Below are 20111 nucleotides of genomic sequence, written 5' to 3' on the forward strand. Positions count from 1 at the left end.
GAGAGGGTGGCCTTGTCTTTCTTCCATGAACGGAATCTCGGCTCCCATATTTTTAGACGGAGAAATATAGATTTTTTAAAATGGTATATTTTTTAGTTATTATTTCTCTCCTCGATAAAACGGAGGCAATATTTTAAAATATCTCAACAGCACCACTGGTGGGAAAAGCTTGCTGAGATGCTGTTTAACCAAAGGAGGAAAGAGAAGAGACCAAGGGCCAGGTGGTTGGTTGTTGGGCATTGTTTAACCACTGAGAGCCCCCAGCTCTGCTAGGCCTTTTAATCCTATCAGGTAGGATATTCCAGCAGTGGCCAGCAGCTGGGGCTCTAGAAGTCAGGGATCAGGGCCAAACAAGGCTCTGGGCTCTGCCCCTCTGGGCTCTCTCAAACCCAGGCCTTTCCTCTTAGCACCAGCCTCCTCCTAAGGGGGCAGCCCCCAAAGCCTTTCCCATCAGGCCTGTTCTCCATAGAGAGTTCCTAAAGGGTTACTGGCTCATGTAAGAAATTATGAAACATAACTTTGTTTTTTCTTTTCATTAAAAAAATAAAATATTCAAGACTATCAGCTTCTCTTTTGTTTTTTCTTTTTTATATAAAATATCAGCAAGCCGCAAAAAAAACAAAAATAAAAAAAAATTTTTTTTAATGGGGTTGGGGGAAACAAAAAGGAAAATAATTGCTGAGGTAACTTCATACCTTGAGGTAGTTTACTTCGCACACAGCATTGCCTGACTACGCCCACATGTTGCGGTTGTCTTGTTGTTACTGTTGTTGCAATGTTGAAAGGAGGGGAACTCCACGCATGGGCTTTTCCATATGTAGAGAGGCCTTCCTCCCTTCCCACACACTTGATAGCATTGTCCAGGGTAGCTAAAGTGCATTACCTGGCTAATATGCATTGTCAATCAGTATATTAGGAGGGGAGGCCTAGCCTCATTTAACTGATGGCTTCTGTCCCCTACAAGGGCTAAACACTCCATAGGATCTTATTAAGCCTGGTAAATTAATAATACATTATATTTACCCCTTGCTGTACAATGCTGCTGGTATTCTGAATTGTTTTTTAGACACACCTTTCATCATGCTGATAATGATTCATAGAGACAGAAGCCGTCAGTTAAAAATTCCTCTCAGATACAAACAGAAGCAAGTACTCTCCAATTTACTCAATTTGCCAGATGATGGACTTTAGCTTTATCGGGAGCTCAGGGTTGGGTTCCAAGTCCCACCACCAAGGAAACAGTGCCGTGGCTGGGAGTGCCCCACAACCCCTGCCTCTAGGAACCAGCCCTTATGGGAGCACATGGGCTGGGGTGAGGGCACCGTGGCAGCCTTTGGGGCCACTTAAGTCCTCCATGGAACTGAGACTTTATCAAGGGGAGTTAGCGTCCCCTTCCCAGTGCTCATATCCAATCATTAAAATAGACTTTAAAAAAATATAAAATCCGCCTGAGAACGATGGGAATCAGGGACAGTGGTCAGCCCCTACCCTGCTGAGCATTCAATACCACCTATGTGCACCTGGACATAATGTGAAGCCTACACGGGAGAGGGACGTGAATGTGGTGGGGAAGCCCCAACACAGTGGGGAAATTTCGGTTGTGCCAATTTGAAGATGGTGATCTGGAACAGATCAGCCACAAGGGCACTTCTTTTAAACGTGGATTATTATGTGTTTTAACCATCTTTCTCCCCATTTTCCCCTCTTCTTCATTCCCTATTGTACCTATTGGTTAGGGAGTGATTGGAATTAATCTACAGATACTGACAGTTCTTTTCCCTTGAGTCAATATTGTAAGCAAAGCAATGCATTCGTTCGCATTTTTTTCTGGTAGCAATAAAGATAAAACAATTAGTGTAAATATAGAAAGAGGCAGCAAATGGAGGTATTTTAATCAATTACCCAAGTAGGGGGAAGAAAATTGGAAAAATGTTAAGGTCAAGAAATGAACCATCCTTTAAGGCTGATTAAAACACCCCTCTGCATGTTTTTAAAACCTGAAGGAAATTTTATTTTTCTTCCCACTGAGGTGTAATCCACCCTCTTGGTGGGGCCTGGAGAGCTTCTATAAACAATCCACGTTTAAAAGTGCCTTGCGCTAGAATTTCTGACACCCCGAGGGGCAGAGAATGTTGGGCCAATTGGGTGGGTGTCTGGGGCTAAGAGATCAGGGTTCCTCACTGGAACATCTTTCTCAATCAAGTGGGCAAACCTGATCTACAGCCCGGCCCAGGTGTCCCAGATTCCCACTCATTCTCAGGCCTGCCGGGGAGAGCACACTCTCGATTTCTGCCCGTTGTTGTCCTGGACTCGAAGGGACAGGGAGGGGCTGGTCACTTCCTCCGTGCCTGGGCCTGGTTACTCTGTCCCTTCTGATGCTGCTGCTTAACCTGGGCCAGGATGTCTCGGATCTTCCGCTGAGCCATCTGCAGCAAGAACAGGCAAGAGGGTGGGTGTGAGGACCTCCAAGGAGACAGCCTTCCACGGAAGAGAGGTCGTCAGGTCCAGACCCAGGCAATAAACATAATAGGTCACACGGGACTCAGAGGAAAGATAAAGAGGAAGAATGAGGGGTGGGGTGACCTTACATTTCTTTGCCTCCAGTGGAGCCTGAGCATCCCCTGGAAAATACAGCAAACGTGGTGGGTTTAAGTGGGAGATGGGGTTGGGGGACATGAAGGAAGGAGAAACAGTAGTATCAATCCATTCATCAGAATTTAAAATTTGACAAAGTTGATACACATTACCAAACCCAAAACAGAATGCCTAGAGTTTCTAGGCAGAAATATATTACGCATTGTACAGCAGTGGTCCCCAACTCCCAACTGTTCTGGCACCAGGAACTGGTTTCATGGAAGACAATTTTTCTTCCACAGATGGAGGTGGGGGTGGGGAAGTGGTTTCAGGATGAAGCCTCAAATCAGCATGCATTAGATTCTCATAAGGAGTGTGCAACCTAGATCCTTCGCATGTACTACACATCCCTGGAGCACTTCACAACAGGGTTCACCCTCCTATGAGAATCTAATGCCGCCCTGATCTGACAGGAAGCAGGGCTCAGGAGGTAATGCCCGCTCGTCCGCTGCTCACCTCCTGCTGTGCAGCCCAGTACCAGTCCGTGGCCCGGAGTTTGCGGACCCCTGTTATAGAGGGTCATAACTTAGGAGACATCATCAGAAATCCATGCTTCATTTTAATACCCCAGGAAAAGGAATAAAATGTCCAGATATGGCCAGGAGCGGTGGCTCACGCCTGTAATCCTAGCACTTTGGGAGGCTGAGGTGGGTGAATCACCTGAGGTCAGGAGTTCGAGAGCAGCCTGGCCAACATGGTGAAACCCCATCTTTACTAAAAATACAAAAATTAGCCAAGCGTGGTGATGCACACCTATAATCCCAGCTCTTTGGGAGGCTGAGGCAGTGAGATCACTTGAGCCCAAGTGTTTGAGACTAGCCTGGGCCACACGGTGAAACCTCATTACTACAAAAAAAATACAAAAATTAGCTGAGTGTTGTGGTATCTGCTTGTAGTCCCCGCTACTTGGGGGGCCTGAGGTGGGAGGATCACTTGAGCCTGGGAGGTAGAGGCTGCAGTGAGCTATGGTCACACCACTGCCCTCCAGCCTGGGTGGCAGAGCGAGACCCTATCGCCAAAAAAAAAAAAAAAAAAAAGAAAGAAAGAAAGAAAAGAGGAAGTTGATCTAGGTTGGGAAAATAATGTGGAGTCAATAAGAGGTCCAACTCCATCAACCATGGCTTGATGTTTTACATAGCTTTTCATTTAATTCTCCTTCTGATCAGCTAAAATTGCTTCCGTGTTTAATATTAATATATCCTGGCTTTGTGCATCTTTGGATATTTACTCTCTTAAAAAAAAAACAGCTGAATTAAAGATTCACATTTACCCTCTTAAGCTTCATTTATAAAATGAAATTGTTGTGAGAATTAAATGAGTTAATATATATAAACCACAAAAAACAGTGCTGGGTATATCCAAAGGCACCCATAAATCTTAGATATTATTATTATTTTATGGCTCTTATTAATACTTCCTTTTTTATTTGTTATTTTATATATATATTGTTGAGATGTAACGAAAGCCTCTTATAAATACTTCTCAAAGGGTTACCAGAGAAAGTAACTTATCCAAGGTCACATAGCAGAAAGGCTATATATGTGAAGTTTGAGGTCAAAGCTCCCTGGCTCCAAAACCTCCATACTTGATGCTGTACTATATGGCACTGGAAGCCAAAAAACCAAGAGCCAGTTTGCCCCAATTGCTCTAGCAGCCCCAGCAGACCACAAGCCTGCTAAGATCTGGATATCCTCTATGAATTGTAGGAACTGTGATCAACAGTCTCCAAAGTTCCTTTCCAGTTCTAACACTGATGGATTTAAGACTTTAGGAAAACACCATTAGCTGTCAACCACCTGTTTGCTTGCCTTGCTGAGGTTCAGCAAAATTTGAACCTGATATTGGCCTTCCCTTCCAGGCCCTGAGGCCTGTCCAAGTGCTGAATAGCGATGATGAGTTCTGGGAAAGGAATGGGAGGATGAAGAGCAGAAAACAGAGAGAGAACAGCCATTCTGAGAGAGGCAGAGGGACTACATTTCAAAAAGTAATCAATCCAGGGTATTAGTACTGTTATCATTATTCCATGAACAAAACCAATCTTCTTTCATAACCAGTGCAGAAAGGGTTTAGGGAAGGACTAATGTAGAACATATATATCTATGAAACATATATACATTAAACTTGTCAAATCACTTTCCCTAGAGAATAATAAGAGGGAATATGTCATCTACACATCCCACTTCTGCACCTCAAAGAGGGCAATAACCTAGCCCAGAGGCAGGCAGATGTGGCTGAGGCCCCAGGACTTGTCAAGGTCATGCAGGTCAACCTCTGGAGTCTCTGCTTCTCTGCTCCCTGGGCTCCTGCAGCCCTCCCGCAATGGGGGAGCACCATATGTACCTGACTGGCATAGAAATGTCCGATGATTTTCACGATGACCTGGTCGTTCTCATCAGGGGTCTGGTCTCTTGGTACTACCACCTCAGCTGCCGTCAAATTCTGCAACTCGTTCACCTGGGGGTGGCCAGAGAGGAGCTCAGGGTGCCATCAAGAAAGCATGGGTGGGGTTGGAGGAAGGAACCAGGGTTAACTAGTAGGGAGAAACTGGAAGAGTCAGGACGTGAGCTTGGGGAGTAGAATCAAGTAAATGAGCAAATCAGGAGTCCTGAGATTGAGCAGCACAGGAGGCCAGAGAGAGCTGTTGAGATTGGAGACCATGGCCCAGGGCTTTCAACCTGGCCCTCACAGCTCACCGTTTTGCCACCTTTGCCAATGACCCGGCCAGCTGCTGATGCTGGCACACGTATGTGGGTCTCCAGCTTCACTTCCTCCTTGGGACCAAAGAAGTTCTCCTCCTTGAGTTTGCCGTAGATTCTTCCCTGAGCCTGAAAAGAGCAGGTAATTGTTAATCAGTGGTTCATATATCTATGACAAAAGGGAAAAGTGGGAAAAAGGAAGCTCCAGCCCATATTTTCTGGCCCACAGGCCCTCCCCATCCTGGGTGGGCTAACCATCTAAGGCAGGTGAAGGGCAAGGCTCAGGTGGGCAGCTTGTCAGCACTCCTTCTGCTTAGCTATCATACTGGAGACCCTGGGTGGAGATTATGAGTTATAAGTAACTGAATAAACACTTCCCAAGGGAAAAAACAGTTCCCAGAGGAATGGAATTCACAAGCTACAAACCAGACCTATGGAGTCTGGACACGGCACTGATCAGCATTTCAAGGCCCTGAATGGCAACTAATCAAGTCACACAGAGAGCAGGCCTGTCTGACTCTCCAGTGGCCCAGAGAGCTGTCCCACTCCTCTATCATCACATATGTTAGGTTAAGCTAATTGATGGTTTATTTTTTGGCTGTCTGATCAGAAGTCCAAGAACCTTAGGATTTAGTGGGGACATAAAAGAATTTGGCATTAAAGGCCTTCCTTAGAAATGAAGGCAGAGTGCAAATAAGATGCCCTCGGACTTCTTTCCTTCCCATCTTCTTCTATGGACCTTAAAAAGGGAAGACGAAGACAACAGAAATCCAGTTTGATGTCAATTTGAAAATAGCTCTGCAGCCCTTTATCCTGCATGGAAGGCTTAAAGATGTGATGAGGACTTGATGGCTAACGGGAAACTGCCCCAGCCTTTTTCCTACCTCAGGGGAAATACTCAACCTCAATTCCTCCATGTTCAGCTTGCAAAACAATAAAGACCAAAACCTTGAATTGGGCCTCTGGCGGTCCAGTGATGATAACCATACGGACTTTGGAGTCAGGTGTTTCAGGTGGTGCAATCTAAAAACAAAAAGCTTGTCAATGAAGGACCCTCTATGGGAAAACCCCCACCATGTCCACAGTTGCCCTTCTACCACCCTTACTCCCAACTACCCATTCTGAAGACTTAGGGAAGGAAGAACAAAGACTCTGAAGCCCACATCATTACGCCTGCACACCAGAATTATTAGAAGGGCAGAGGTGGTCAGTTAGAAGGACTGGCTTCAATGACACTTTCTAACTAGGGCCTCCTGCTCTCTCCACTTACCAATCTCCCAATCTCCCAGAGAGGTTTCAGTGGAGTCCTGCCAACAGGCAAGGACACAAATGAAATGACCAACGGATAGAGGTCAGTGACTGCACCTCCAGTGGAGAACAATCAAGGTTTCTGCTCAAAGCTTTTAAGATAACTAAAGCAACTGGATTTAAGTTTGTGAAAATTTAACAGCACCCTTGTTTCACTATGACAGATTCTCCCTTCTCTCTCCCCTGGACCTTGACCAGGGAAGGCGACAGACAACTAACACTTAACTTGGTGTTAGTATGTAAGCGAAGGGCTTTCTTTGGCTACATAGCTTCATAATATTGTACTGATGAGGAAAGTGAGGCTCGGATCATATAGTGTATTGGGAGAAGGGGGTGATGAGGTGGATCTGGGATTTGAACCCAAGTCAATTGGTGTTAGAACCTAAGTTCTCTTTCTATGTTATAACCCTGCCCCTGCCCAGCCTGAAAACCCAGAAGCACTGAAGCCATCCCATGGGAACCAAGCAAGGTCAAAAACAAAGAGAACTTTGATTCCATGGGGGAAAGGTCCCTCACATGACACACAGAATTCTCAAATGAGTAGGGGGAATGTGGGAGAAAGTGCAGAGTGATAAAAGCAGAGCCCCTTCCCTTTCCAGAAACAGGAAGACCCACAGAGCAGATCACCTTGATGGAGGCGCTGGCAAACCGGGAGAGCTGTTTGATGTGCTGCCCCTTCTTGCCGATGATGGCGCCCACTGCCTGGGCGGGAATAAACACCTGCACCATCTCCTGCTCGGGAGCCTGCTGCCAGGAGAGGGGGCGTTACTACCAGGGGGCCCAAGTAGCATGGCCCAGAAACCCTCCACTCCCCTGCCTTGCACCCTCAAAAGGAAGGAGTAGACACCAAACTGCCACCCTGGGCTGCCAAGGGATGCTGTGAGCTCTTTAGTTCTTCCAATGCCCAGCAGGGCTAAAGGGAAGAGGCCAGGAAAGAGTGAGGTTACAGTGCTGCCTATGCCCCGGGAACTTTCTAGGCAGACATTTGGGAGCCTCAGAGCCAGTGGCTAGGAGCACTGGAGAGGAGGGATGCCCATGAGACCTTCCTTCCCTCTCCCTGCAAACTTGCCAACTCCCATAGGGTGTTGGGTCCCCCTAAGGCAGGCCACATATGGGCCCAGGGGTCCCGTGTAGTAAGACCTTCCACCTACCATAAAGGAGCTATAGGGAGCAGCCCCAGTAACGCTGCTGGGAGGTGGCGGGACTGCGCTGGACGAGGCGGGGAAAAGACCTACAGCAGCCAGGTTCAGGCCAGGGATCAGGTGAGACTGCAGCTGGGGAAGAAAGGTGAGGACGAGGAGTCAGCACACCCTGACAGGCCCTGGCTGTACAAAACGCGAGTAGCCCCAGGGGGAAGTGGGCCAAAAACATGAATTACATGCTTTTGCACAAAAGCCTATTCTGTGCTTTTCATACACTCTCACCTACACACTTCGGGCGTGGAATTTTAAGTGATATGATGTTCTCACTGGACTAACGGCTAGCAACTGCAACCAGAAATGCCAAACAGTTATACACCCTCAGGAGTTCTTCCTCTCTGGCTGTTCAGGCTGCTGGAGACAGACGATAGACTCATGACACTGTACTATAATCCCCCTACATGAGAAAAAGGCGTGGAGACAGCTCCACCTAACTTCTAGGACTGTGGTTCTAAACATTTTTGGTCCTGTACACCAACCCCAAGTCTCCTTTAAAAATCAGATGAGTTGCATGCAGTGGCTCATGCTTATAATCCTAGTACTTTGGGAGGCCAAGGCAGGAGAATCGCTTGAGCCCAGGAGTTCGAGACCAACCTGGGTGACACAGCAAGACCCTGTTCCAAAAAATACAATTTTTAAAAATTAGCTGGGCATGGTGGTGCACACCTGTAGTCTCCTAGGTACTTGGGAGGCTGAAGCAGGAGTATCCCTTCAGCCCAGGGGGTCATGGCTGCAGTAAGCTATGATTGTGCCATTGCGCTCCAACCTGGGCAACAGACCAAGACCCTATCTCAAAAAAATTAAAAAAAAAAAAAAAAATCAGATGACAATGATGGATCCCCGCATTTCACTAAAGTGCACACAAACACAAATTGTACACATACTTGGAATCACAGGACTCAAAGCCCAAGATTGGACCCCTACTCTAGGAACCAGGTGAAGAATCCTTGCTAATTAAATACTATTTAAATACTATTTCTGACAGTCGAGATCCAAAACCATCAACTAAAGCTCCAAAGCCACACGGCACAGGGCACATGTCCATCACCCCCCACCCCCCAAGTTGCTGTTGCTAAGACTCAGGAAAGGATAAGCAGAGGGTACTACCCAGCACTCACGCTCATGGCGGCCACATCGTTCTCATAGGCCTCCCGAACTTTCTTCATTATTTCCTGCTCGGCCCTGCAACAATTCTCAATGGCCCCCTTCACAGTGATGGTCCTCTCGGGGTTGTAAAGAGTAAGGTCTTGCAACCTGGCAGGAAGAGCAGAGTCGTGTCCTTTCACTGGCAGGCCAGGACCAGGCCCCGGCAGGAGCAAAGACAAGAGGCCAGTTGAGTCACATGCCCACCACTTCTGCAGCCTATTCAACTTCTAGCAAATAACTCTGCATCTCCAGTCTTTGGTGTCCCCAGTTTTAACCAGGGCAGGGAGTAAGACAGAGGGATATGACAACACCCAACTCAAACCTCTCTGTTAGCAACGGATCCAATGTCAGACAGATTATGGTTGTGTTTCTAAGTTTCTCCCTTGATTCTACATAATCCATGTCCTGTACCTTTTTGGACAAGAGCAATTACTTTGCCCACAGGCTAGTCTCTGATGAAATGAAGCAGCACACTGCTTGCAGGAGCAGCCCACCACAGACAGAAAAGGGCCAAGGTCACTTCTCACAGTGACAGACAGGACTAAAGCCCTGAGTCCCTGGCTCCTAGCTGCAGGCTGTCGGCAAGCCACAGGGAAAGAGGGCTGTCACGTGGTTGAACGTGGACTGTAGAGGCAGCACCCTACAACACCCCACCCCATATGGCAGTGGGAATGGGCAGATCCAGTCCTTAGAGAGATTTTTTGAATGTTCTTTATCACTTCTACTATTTTTCCTTCAAGAGGCAGAAAGAGCATCTATTTTAAAAGAGCACATGTCAAGGTTCCATGATGAAATACTGACCCTGGCCTCCATGCATCCCCCACTCATAAATAGGGAAACAGAAGAGAGCCTTACGAGGAGATGGTGATTTTTGTCTCGGTATCTTGCTCTACCTTCTTCAGGTTCCGTCCTTCCTTGCCAATGAGACGCCCTACAAAGTTATTATGGGCCAGGATCTTCAGGGGAACCTCGTCAGCCCTTGGGAAGACAAAGCAAGAAGTGGAAGACAACAGCTCCTTCAATTGTGGGCATCATGAAGACTCAATCACCGTGACACCCTAGACTTGGCATTTCCAAGTAAAACATCTCAAAACTTATCAAACTGCATACTTTAAAAATATGTATGATTTATTATACATCAATTGAACATCAATAAAGTCAATTTGCTTTATTTTATTTTTTGAGACAGGGTCTCACTCTATCACTCAGGTTGGAATGCAAGGCTCACCACAGCCTTGATCTCCTGGGCTCATGCGAGCCTCCCTTCTCAGCCTTCCGAGTAGCTGGGACTACGCACACGCCCAGCTAATTTTTCTATTTTCTGTAGAGGTGAGGTTTCACTATCTTGCCCAGGCTGGTCTAGAACTCCTAGCCTCCAAAAGTGCTGGGATCAGAGGCATAAGCCACTATGCCCAGCCAATAAAGCTATTTTAAACAGCACAAGTGTATAAAGGAACATGTCTAAGCAGATTCCTTGCATCACTGTTTTATGATAAGGAAAAGTTTAAAACAATTTAAACACCAATCAAGAAATAGGAGATTGATCACATGAACTATGGATAAGCTATACTGTGGAATTCTATGCAGTTATAAAAAGAATGAGGTCTGTCCATATGTACTAATATACGTGCTGATACAGAAAATGAAAAAAATATAGAACAGCCTGTTCAGTGTGATTCTCTTTGAGCTAAAACACATGTGCACACATGAATACACACAGGCACACATAACCATACATGTAGGCACGCATACATAATATACACACACTTGTGAGTGCACAGAATTTCTAGGAGGTCATACAACAGGAGTAAGAAGGGGTGGGGTATGGCGGCACACGCCTATAATCCCAGCACTTTAGAAGGCTGAGCTGGGTGGGTCACTTGAGTCCAGGAGTTCAAGACCAGCCTGGGTAACATGGCGAAACCCTATCTCTACAAAAATCACAAAAAACTAGGCAGGCGTGGTGGTGCATGCCTGTTGTCCTAGCTACTCGGAAGGCTGAGGCGGGAGAATCCCTTGAGACCCGGAGGCAGAGGTTGCAGTGAGCTGAGATCATGCCACTGTACTCCAGCCTAGGTGACAGAGTCCCTGTAAGAAGATTTCTCAGTTTACATCTTTTTGTGCAATTGCTGACTGTATTTCTTATATGTCTGTATTACAGCTTGGAAGTTGAGTTGGGGAGGCTAACTGGACTACCAGTCCCTGAAGAGCCAAGAAAAGCTGGAGACTTACGTTTTGGTGTCCTTGGCCTCTTTATGCATAATCTCCAAGATCATCTTGCAAGCGGAGGAGCAGCCCTCAGGGGTGGAGTGCACACTGATGGCTTTTTCAGCTGCACCTGCATTCTCCTTCCTATGCACATCTATCCTGGGGGCCACAAGAACAAGGCTGGTTAGTCGTCCCCAGTGATACCAGTACTTCAGGCTCCCCACCCCCACTACCACTCCTCAGTCAAAGGCATAGAACCTGCTCTTCTTGGAACAAGGCCAATCAAGTTCAAATTTGGGAAGGGCAATGAAAGGACTGGAGAAACATGACCCATCTGTTACTATGGATTCTGTCTCAGACCAGCTATGCCTCAATCCACAGGTGGTTGGTGGCCAGGCACGGTAGCTCATGCCTGTAATTCCAGCACTTTTGGAGGCCAAGGCGAGTGGGTTACTTGAGGCCAGGAGTTCGAGACTAGCCTGGCCAGCATGGTGAAACCCCGTCTCTACTAAAAATACAAAAAAATTAGCTGGGTGTGGTGGTGCACACCTGTAATCCCAGCTACTAAACAGGTTGAGGCACAAGAATTGCTTGAACCTGGGAGGGGGCTGCAGTGAGCTGAGATCACACCACCGTACTCCAGCCTGAGTGACGCAGTGAGACTCTGCCTCAAAAAAATAAAAAATAAATAAATAGATAAATAAATAAGTGGTGGCTGGGGACAAGAACACAGCAGGGGTGGGAATTACACAAATGCAGGGGTGGGAACTACCAGCCCACAGTTCCAAAGCTGCATTTCCACTTGAATTTCGTATGTCCCCCTTGAAACAAATATAAAGAGAGGACACAGTGCCCCAAACTCAAAGTAAATAACAAGAGTTACTATGATAAGGACATAATGTGGCATGTCCTTTGCCACTGAGTACACTGATATGATATAACAATTAGAGAAAAGGCCTGGTGTGGTGGCTCATGCCTTTAATCCCAGCACTATGGGAGGCTGAGGCAGCCGGATCACGAGGTCAGGAGCTCCAGACCAGCCTGACCAACATGGTGAAACCCTGTATCTATTAAAAATACAAAAATTAGCCAGGCATGGTGGCACGTGCCTGTAATCCCAGCTACTCGGAAGGCTGAGGCAGGAGAATGGCATGAACCCGGGAGGCACAGGTTGCCATGAGCCAAGATCACACCACTGTACTCCAGCCTGGGCAACAGAGCGAGACTGTCTCCAAAAAAAAAAAAAAGAAAAGATAAGATTAGAGAAAGAAGGTAACAGTGGCAGAATGGGAGATGGGACACAATTAATGAGGGTCCTAATTTTGGACAGGTTGGCCAGCCCTGTTACCACATTAAGTGGTCATGAAATCACAGAGGACTGAGGAGTGGCTGACTCATCAAAATGAGGTTTGCTTGGAGACTTTTTATGAAACTGCACGAAAAATTATAGAACCTCTCTTGCTAATACAAGTGTGTGGCCCAGCACCCCAAGACCCATTCTCCCTCCCTATCTGCCCTCCCTTTCCCAGGAGGCTGGTATTGGAAGCAGTGACCCCTGAATGCTCCAGGCAACATTTCCTAAAAGGTAAATGTTGATGTCCCCAGCATGCTTCCAGGCTTCTAGTGGGCCTCTTTAGGTACCAACCACTGTTCCCTAGCAACCAGCCTCCATTTCCCAAGAGCCAGGACTCACTTGGACTGGGTCTGTTTTGTGATGTTGCGGATGGTGGCCCCCTCCTTGCCAATGATGGCACCCACATACTGGGTGGGCACCAGGAGCCGAAGGGGGATGTCCACTTGCTGCTGCTTGGCTGGGGCCCCCGCTGCCACAGGTGAGCCCTGGCGGGGCTGACCCCGAGAGCCAAAGCCCCCTCGGCGCCCATTCTCAGGTCCCTGTGCTATCTGTTCATCAGGGATGTAGGAGACCTTCAGAGCATGGTTCTCCAACTGGTGGCCATTCAGCTTCATGATGGCTCTGGGGACAGAGTGAGAGTCTACAGTCATTCCAATCCATGCCAATCATACCAGACGCTCTCTTGGCCAAAGCACTCTAGTAAGTTACAGCTTGGAACACACTAAAGAAAAGGAGATAGTCGCCTGCCCACTACTCCCACCTCCATTTTATAGAACTTTCCAGTCTAAATGGCATCAGACTCCAAAGGAAAAGTAAATAAATACAGTGTTCCCTAACTTAGTTGGGATTTAATGTTCACAAAGGCCTTCCACTGGAACCATCAGAGAAATGGGCTTCTAGTCCAACAGAGTATAGGGTTCTGTCAGCCTAAAAAGGAAGAGCAAGCCATAAATCTCAAAGTCCTCCCATGCCAACTGGAGAGCATACCACAGACCTGAAGAGGCTCTGCAAAGCTAACAGGTACACTTTCTGGATTGAGGAATCCCTACCACAGGGTGAGGAAACCGACTGCTAACTACTACATTATCCTAACTTTGGAGACAATGAAACCAAGGTCAAAGGAGATTGAGATGTATATATGTAGAATTCAAATGTTAATCCTGCCCTAATGAAGTGTGGGGTTTATTTTTGTTTTTGAAATAAAATCTTTCAGGCAAAAATTAATATTTCCATAATTAAGATAGAGCAAACACACATTCTTGAGTCCATTATTTAAGCAAATTTATACTATAAATGACTTCCATGAATATTAGAGTTCCTGAATATGATTTGAATGTTTGCCTACAGGCTTATAGGAAGTTTCTGTAGCCTTCTCTTTGTAGAAATTCCAGTTTTTCTAAATTTTTCCTTCCTTCAGGTATTCCATTTTGCATTCTTCATAAAAGGCTGGATCACTGTAGTGAGCAGTTAGACATTCTTTTAATAGAGGATTTTCTTTATGGCATTTTCCTACCATAAGGATTCCAGAGTTCTTGCAACATTTGGTAAAATCTTGAAGTTGTTCAGAACACCTCTCTCTGGCCTTTTCTCTCATTATTTTAGGGATCCAAACATCTTTTTCAAGATGTCTGAGATGCTGCTTTAAAACTTGCAGTGTCTTCCCATTGTTTCTCATATAAAATTCAAACTCCTTGAAATGCTTGAAATGGTTTACCTGACATTTCATGATTCACAACTGAAACCCCTCCATAGCCATGGCACACACTCCTCTTTGATCTCAATTATTTCTTGTGGCCTTTGCTTAACTAAGCCACCGTTTTTTTTTGTTTGTTTTGTTTTTTTTTGAGACAGAGTTTCGCTCTTGCTGCCCAGGGCTGGAATGCAATGGTGTGATCTCGGCTCACTGCAACCTCCGCCTCCCAGGTTCAAGCGATTCTCCTGCCTCAGCCTCCCGAGTAGCTGGGATTACAGGCATGCGCCACCAAGCCTGGCCAATTTTTGCATTTTTAGTAGAGACGGGGTTTCTCCATGTTGGTCAGGCTGGTTTCGAACTCCTGACCTCAGGTGATTCGCCCACCTCGGCCTCCCAAAGTGCTGGGATTACAGGCGTGAGCCATCGCGCCCGGCCCAAACCACTGTTTTTCAAATTTCAGGGCAACCCATCAGAGAGTTGTTAAATTAATCTGCCAGGTCCAGCGCCATCGCAGCGGGTGGAGAAGCAGCAATTGGGGAACTCTTCTGAGCTGCTGGTGCACCAAAAACAAAAAAGTGCCGTCTTGAAATTTTAGCTCCTTCGCAGTCTCCCACTGTCTTTTTTAAATATATATATATATAGATTGATTGATTGATTGATGGAACGCTTCATGAATTTGCGTGTCATCTTCGCGCAGGGACCATGTTTATCTTCTCTGTACCGTTCCAATTTTAGTATATGTGCTGTCAAAGCGAACACCTCCACTGTCTTTTGTGCTACCCTTTCTTCCACAGTCTCCAGAGACCCCTAACTGCCCACTTGGCTCTGGGGCCACAGTCTCACAACCCTCCGCAACCCATTGGGGTAAACCAGCGCGGTGCTGTAATACCACACGCCACCAGCAGATGCCGCAGCTCCAACACTTCACAAAGCCAACTTTCAAAATTACCGCTGGCAGCCATTTACTATGCTATATACTTGCCAAGCTTTATGCCAGTCGCTTCCAGTCAACCCTGCACCAGTTGGCCCAGCTGGGAAATGCGGCCACTGTGAGGATTAAGTTAGTAAAATGGTACACAGTGCCTTAAACAGTGACCGGCTGGCAGCGTGAAATTATTACCAGGCCGAGACCAGCCTGGAGCCGCGGCCTCCACTCCCGCCTAGTGCAGTCCTGTCCCGGGCCCTCCTACAAGGACGTCCGGCCCTCGGGGTTGCCTTACAGCCAGTTGGGGCTTTTGCCCATTTTCCTGTCACCTGCCACCAAGCTGCTGCTACGTATCCCGGCTGGAATCTGACTCCCACTCCAGCAAAGTGGTCGGGGGGCAGGCCTGGGTCAGCGAGGCCACATCACCAGCTTCCTGCAGGAACTTCTAGAAGGCGAGCAGCCCAGAAAATGGCACGGGCGGCGGCCTGGGGGAGACCTCGGAGGGCAGGGAATCCCTGCTCCCAGGTGCCCCAGCCACCCCCACCGTTGCAGGTGCACGCCCACAGGGAGGCGCCACGTGCGTGCGGGCAGGCTGCGTGGTCCCAGTCTACCCACTGCAGGCCGCTGCCACCTGCCAGCGCACCACGCATCCGCGTCCGCCCAGGCTCCCGGGGCAAAGATAACTGAGTTAAGACACCAGTATTCCAATCTTAGTTCTATTGCTCACTAGCTACGTAAAGCAGGAAGCTTACAACCTAGTCTAGACCTAAGTCTCATCAACTGTAAAGGGAAACTGATACTTGTGCCCTGCCTACCTTACAGCTAATACATTTAGGTCTGTAATCCATTTTGAATTAATTAGTATGCTCAGTGTAAGGTAGAAGTCCGAATTCATCTTTTGTCATGTGGATATCATCGAATTGCCCCAGCATCATTTGTTGAAATCACCTTATCCTTCCTAATAAATTGTCTTTTTAGCACTTTGTCTGAAAATAAAAACAAAAACCAGCCGATCATAAACATAAAGGCTTATTTCTAGGCTCTGAATTCTATTCCATTGATCAGTATGTTTATCCTAATGCCAGTACCACACTAATTTGATTACCGTAGTTTGATGTTAAGTTTTAAAATTTGGGAGTTTAATTCTTCTTTGTTCTTCTTATTCAAGACTGTTAAGGTTTTCCTGCATTTCCTCAAGATCAGCTTATCAATGTCAGCCAAAACTGCGTATCTTACAGGATTTATGTGACAATCACAAGTGAAAACATTGTTTTTATATATTTATTATGTAAATTAAGGGATTTATCATTTTTTACACCTATTAAGTCTGGCACCTTCTTTGGTTGAATCCACCTCTGTGGATTCCATCTTGAAAAGTTTTGTTTTTGGTTTTTCGGTTTCTGTTTTGTTTTTGTTTTTGTTTTTTGGAGACAGGGTCTTACTTTTTTACCCAGGCTGGAAATTCAGGGGCATGATCTCAACTCACTGCAACCTCCACCTCCGCCTCAAGTAATCCTCCCTCCTCAACCTGCTGGGTATGTGCCACCATGCCCAGCTAATGTTTTGTAATTTTTGTAGAGATGGGGTTTTGCCATGTTGCCCAGGCTGGTCTTAAACTACTGAGCTCAAGCAACCCGCCCTGCGTCGGCCTCCCAAAGGGCTGGAATTACAAGCACAAGCCACCAAGCCTGACCGCATTTTGAAATATTCTGAGGTTTTTAAAAATAATAATAATAAATAAAGGCCGGGCGCGGTGGCTCAAGCCTGTAATCCCAGCACTTTGGGAGGCCGAGACGGGCGGATCACGAGGTCAGGAGATCGAGACCACCCTGGCTAACACGGTGAAACCCCGTCTCTACTAAAAATACAAGAAAATTAGCCGGGCGAGGTGGCGGGCGCCTGTAGTCCCAGCTACTCCGGAGGCTGAGGCAGGAGAATGGCGTGAACCCGGGAGGCGGAGCTTGCAGTGAGCCGAGATCGCGCCACTGCACTCCAGCCTGGGGCACAGAGCAAGACTCCGTCTCAAAAAAAATAAATAAATAAAATAAAATAAATAAATAAATAAATAAATAAATAAGGCAAGGTGCGGTGGCTCATGCCTGTAATCCCAACACTTTGGGAGGCCAAGGTGGGCGGATCACCTGATGTCAGGAGTTCAAGACCAGCCCGGCCAACATGGGGAAACCTCGTCTTTACCAAAAAATACAAAAAATTGCCAGGCATGGTGGCGGACACCTGTAGTCCAGTAGTCCCAACTACTCGGGAGGCTGAGGCAGGAGAATCACTTGAACCCGGGGGGTGGAGGTTGCAGTGAGTCGAGATCATGCCACTGAACTCCAGCCTGGGCGACAGAGTGAGACTCCATCTCAAAAAGAAAAAAATTAAAATTAAAAGAGTTTTAAAAAGTTAGCCAGCCAGGCATGGTGGTGTACCACCTGTAGTCCCAGCTATTCAGGAGGCTGTTACAGACAAGACTACACATTTTGCACATTACTCATTTTTATTAATATCCGAGCCTGTTATAGGCTTTTGCCACATTTTCCTTTGGGCTTTCTTGCACAAGAATTGCTTGAACCCAGGAGGCGCAGGTTGCAGTGAGCCAAGATTGCACCACTGCACTCCAGCCTGGACGACAGAGCAAGACAGAACAAGACTCAGTCTCAAAAAAAAAAAAAAACCAGAAATGTTAATGAGGTTACAAAGGGCAAGTGAGGAGTGAGGTGGCTCAAGCTTATAATCCCAGCACTCTGGGAGGCCATGGCAGGCAGATCACTTGAGCCCAGAAGTTCGAGACCAGCCTGGGCAACATGGTGAAACCTCGTCTCTACAAAAAATACAAAAATGAACCAGGCATAATGGTGTATGTCTGTAGTCCCACCTACTTGGCAGGCTGAGGTGGGAGGATTGCTTGAGCCCAGGAGGTTGAGGTTGCAGTGAGCTGATATCATGCCACTAAATTCCAGCCTGGGTGGCAGAGTGAGACTTGTCTCCAAAAAACAAGAACAAGGCAACAGTAGGCAGGAGAGAATGAGCAACTGTTGACATGAGCTTTAAAGCCAAACCCTGGTGGCCACAAGGGGCAGTAGGAACCTCTAGAAAATTCTGAGCCCAGGAGGTATCTAAAAGAAAATGGTAGGTATTTTAATAACAGGTAGGATTTTACAAAGTATTATTAGATTGGAGAAGGCGGCATGTTGAAGAAGCAAGAAAGCCCAAAGCAAAATATGGCAAAAGCCTATAACAGGCTCAGATATTAATATGAGTAATGTGTAAAATGTGTAGTCTGTCTGTAACAGCGAGAAGCATAATTGCTCAACCAAAGGGCTAGGAGCTAAAATTGTGGGTACGATGGGACCAAAAGGACCCCAAAACTATCACCAGCTAGGTTCACGACCATCACTGCAATAAAATGTCCCAGAATCCCAAGGTTGAGGAATCTTTTTGGAACCCCGAAGTTCCCCTTCATTATCACTAGATGGCGCCAAGAATACAACAAAGGACTCTAAGGTCCCAGAGCAACCAGAAACCTATCAGCGGGGAGGGGACATTTTCTCCGCAAGGAATTTCCCACTTCTCTGGGAGGGCTTTGGGTCCCTTCCTTCTATATATTTTTGCTATCGATCTTGACGTTTCTAAGCCTTTGAGATCCCTGAAACAACGGACATGAAGGAGACCCCCTGAAGAAACCTTTTATGCAAGACTCTCGGTTTGGCTTGGGCTAATAACAGAACCCTGGATGGGGACCCCAGCCTGCCTAGACCCCCTGAGGAAAAAAGTGGGACCAGGCTCACACCACCCACCTCAGAGCGCCCCCCGCCAACCGCCCCCAGCCCCACTTTCCAACCCACTCACTGCCTGGTCTGCTCCCGGTTGGAATAGGTGACATTCACCACTGCCGTCTCACTCTCAGTGTTCACTGCAGAGAAAAGAGAGGACAGCGTCAGAGCAGGGAAATCTGGAGGCCCAACCAATGAATCTCCAACTCCAGCTTTCCACATTTTGAGATCAAGAAGACATCTGGCAGGCCAGGCGCGGTGGATCACGCCTGCAAATCCTAGCACCTTGGGAGGGCGAGGCTGGCGGATCACTTGAGCCCAGGAGATCAGCCTGGCCAACACAGTGAAACTCTGTCTCTACTAAAAAATACAAAAATTAGCTGGGCATAGTGGCATGCGCCTGTAGTCCCAGCTACTGGGGAGGCTGAGGCAGGAGAACTGCTTGAATCACTTGAACCTGGGAAGCAGAGGTTGAAGTGAGGTGAGATCGTGCCACTGCACTCTGAACCTGGGCAACAGAGGGAGATTCCGCCTCAAAAAGAAAAAAAAAAAAAAAAGATATCTGGCAGATACTCCAACTTGAATAAAAAGGCAAAAAAAGAAAAAAAAAAATTTCCCCTTTCAAGGGAGCTACTTGAAAATTCAAATTTACCAGGCAGGGCATGGTAGCTCGTGCCTGTAATCCCAGGACTTTGGGAGGCAGAGGCAGGTGGATCACTTGAGCTTGAGAGACCAGCCTGGTCAACATGGCAAAACCCTATCGCTAACAAAAAACACAAAAATTAACCGGGCGTGGTGCTGCACCCTTGTAGTCCCAGCTACTCAGGAGGCTGAGGTGGGAAGATCACTTGAACCCAGGAGGCAGAGGTTGCAATGAGCCAAGATTGTGCCGCTGCACTCCAGCCTGGGTGACGGAGTGAGACCCAGTCTCAAAAAAACAAAGAAAGAAAGAAAATTCAAATTTACCTTCTTGCTTTTTGTAATTTGCTCAGTCGGTTCCCAAGAGAGTAGATACACAAATGGGTGTAGCCGCCCTATCAGCAGTTGCACAACAAGGCTATATGGCAACGCAAACACTACTACCCACCTCCACACACTCTAAAGGGAGTAAATTCCCTTTAGAAAGTTAAACTAGTTGGCCGGGAGTGGTACCTCACACCTGAATCCCCAGC

The 20111-nt window shown here is 47.0% G+C and overlaps 1 protein-coding gene, 1 non-coding gene and 1 pseudogene across 5 annotated transcripts in view; all 3 read right to left on the reverse strand.

The window, feature by feature from the left end:
• Positions 1-361: 361 nt before the first annotated feature.
• The window catches only part of IGF2BP1 (insulin like growth factor 2 mRNA binding protein 1), a 55086-nt gene continuing 35336 nt past the window's right edge, over positions 362-20111 (reverse strand). For 2 of the 4 annotated variants that reach the window (XM_077968615.1, XM_077968616.1), the window contains exons 4-14: positions 19016-19079; positions 12885-13166; positions 11216-11350; positions 9839-9961; positions 8956-9091; positions 7790-7912; positions 7266-7385; positions 6279-6353; positions 5328-5459; positions 4975-5088; positions 1161-2426 (exon numbers count right to left, since the gene is read on the reverse strand). In XM_077968615.1, the coding sequence (XP_077824741.1) occupies positions 2334-2426; positions 4975-5088; positions 5328-5459; positions 6279-6353; positions 7266-7385; positions 7790-7912; positions 8956-9091; positions 9839-9961; positions 11216-11350; positions 12885-13166; positions 19016-19079 (1397 nt within the window). In that variant the 3' untranslated portion in view covers positions 1161-2333. 4 annotated transcript variants of the gene reach the window in all.
• On the reverse strand, positions 13887-14139 carry LOC114673138 (COX assembly mitochondrial protein homolog pseudogene; annotated as a pseudogene).
• LOC114673246 (U6 spliceosomal RNA) lies at positions 14891-14997 on the reverse strand. The gene has a single exon (XR_003723975.1). It is a non-coding gene; the product is annotated as a U6 spliceosomal RNA (small nuclear RNA).

This window comes from Macaca mulatta, chromosome 16 (assembly GCF_049350105.2).
Source record: "Macaca mulatta isolate MMU2019108-1 chromosome 16, T2T-MMU8v2.0, whole genome shotgun sequence".
NCBI classification, from domain to species: Eukaryota; Metazoa; Chordata; class Mammalia; order Primates; family Cercopithecidae; genus Macaca; species Macaca mulatta.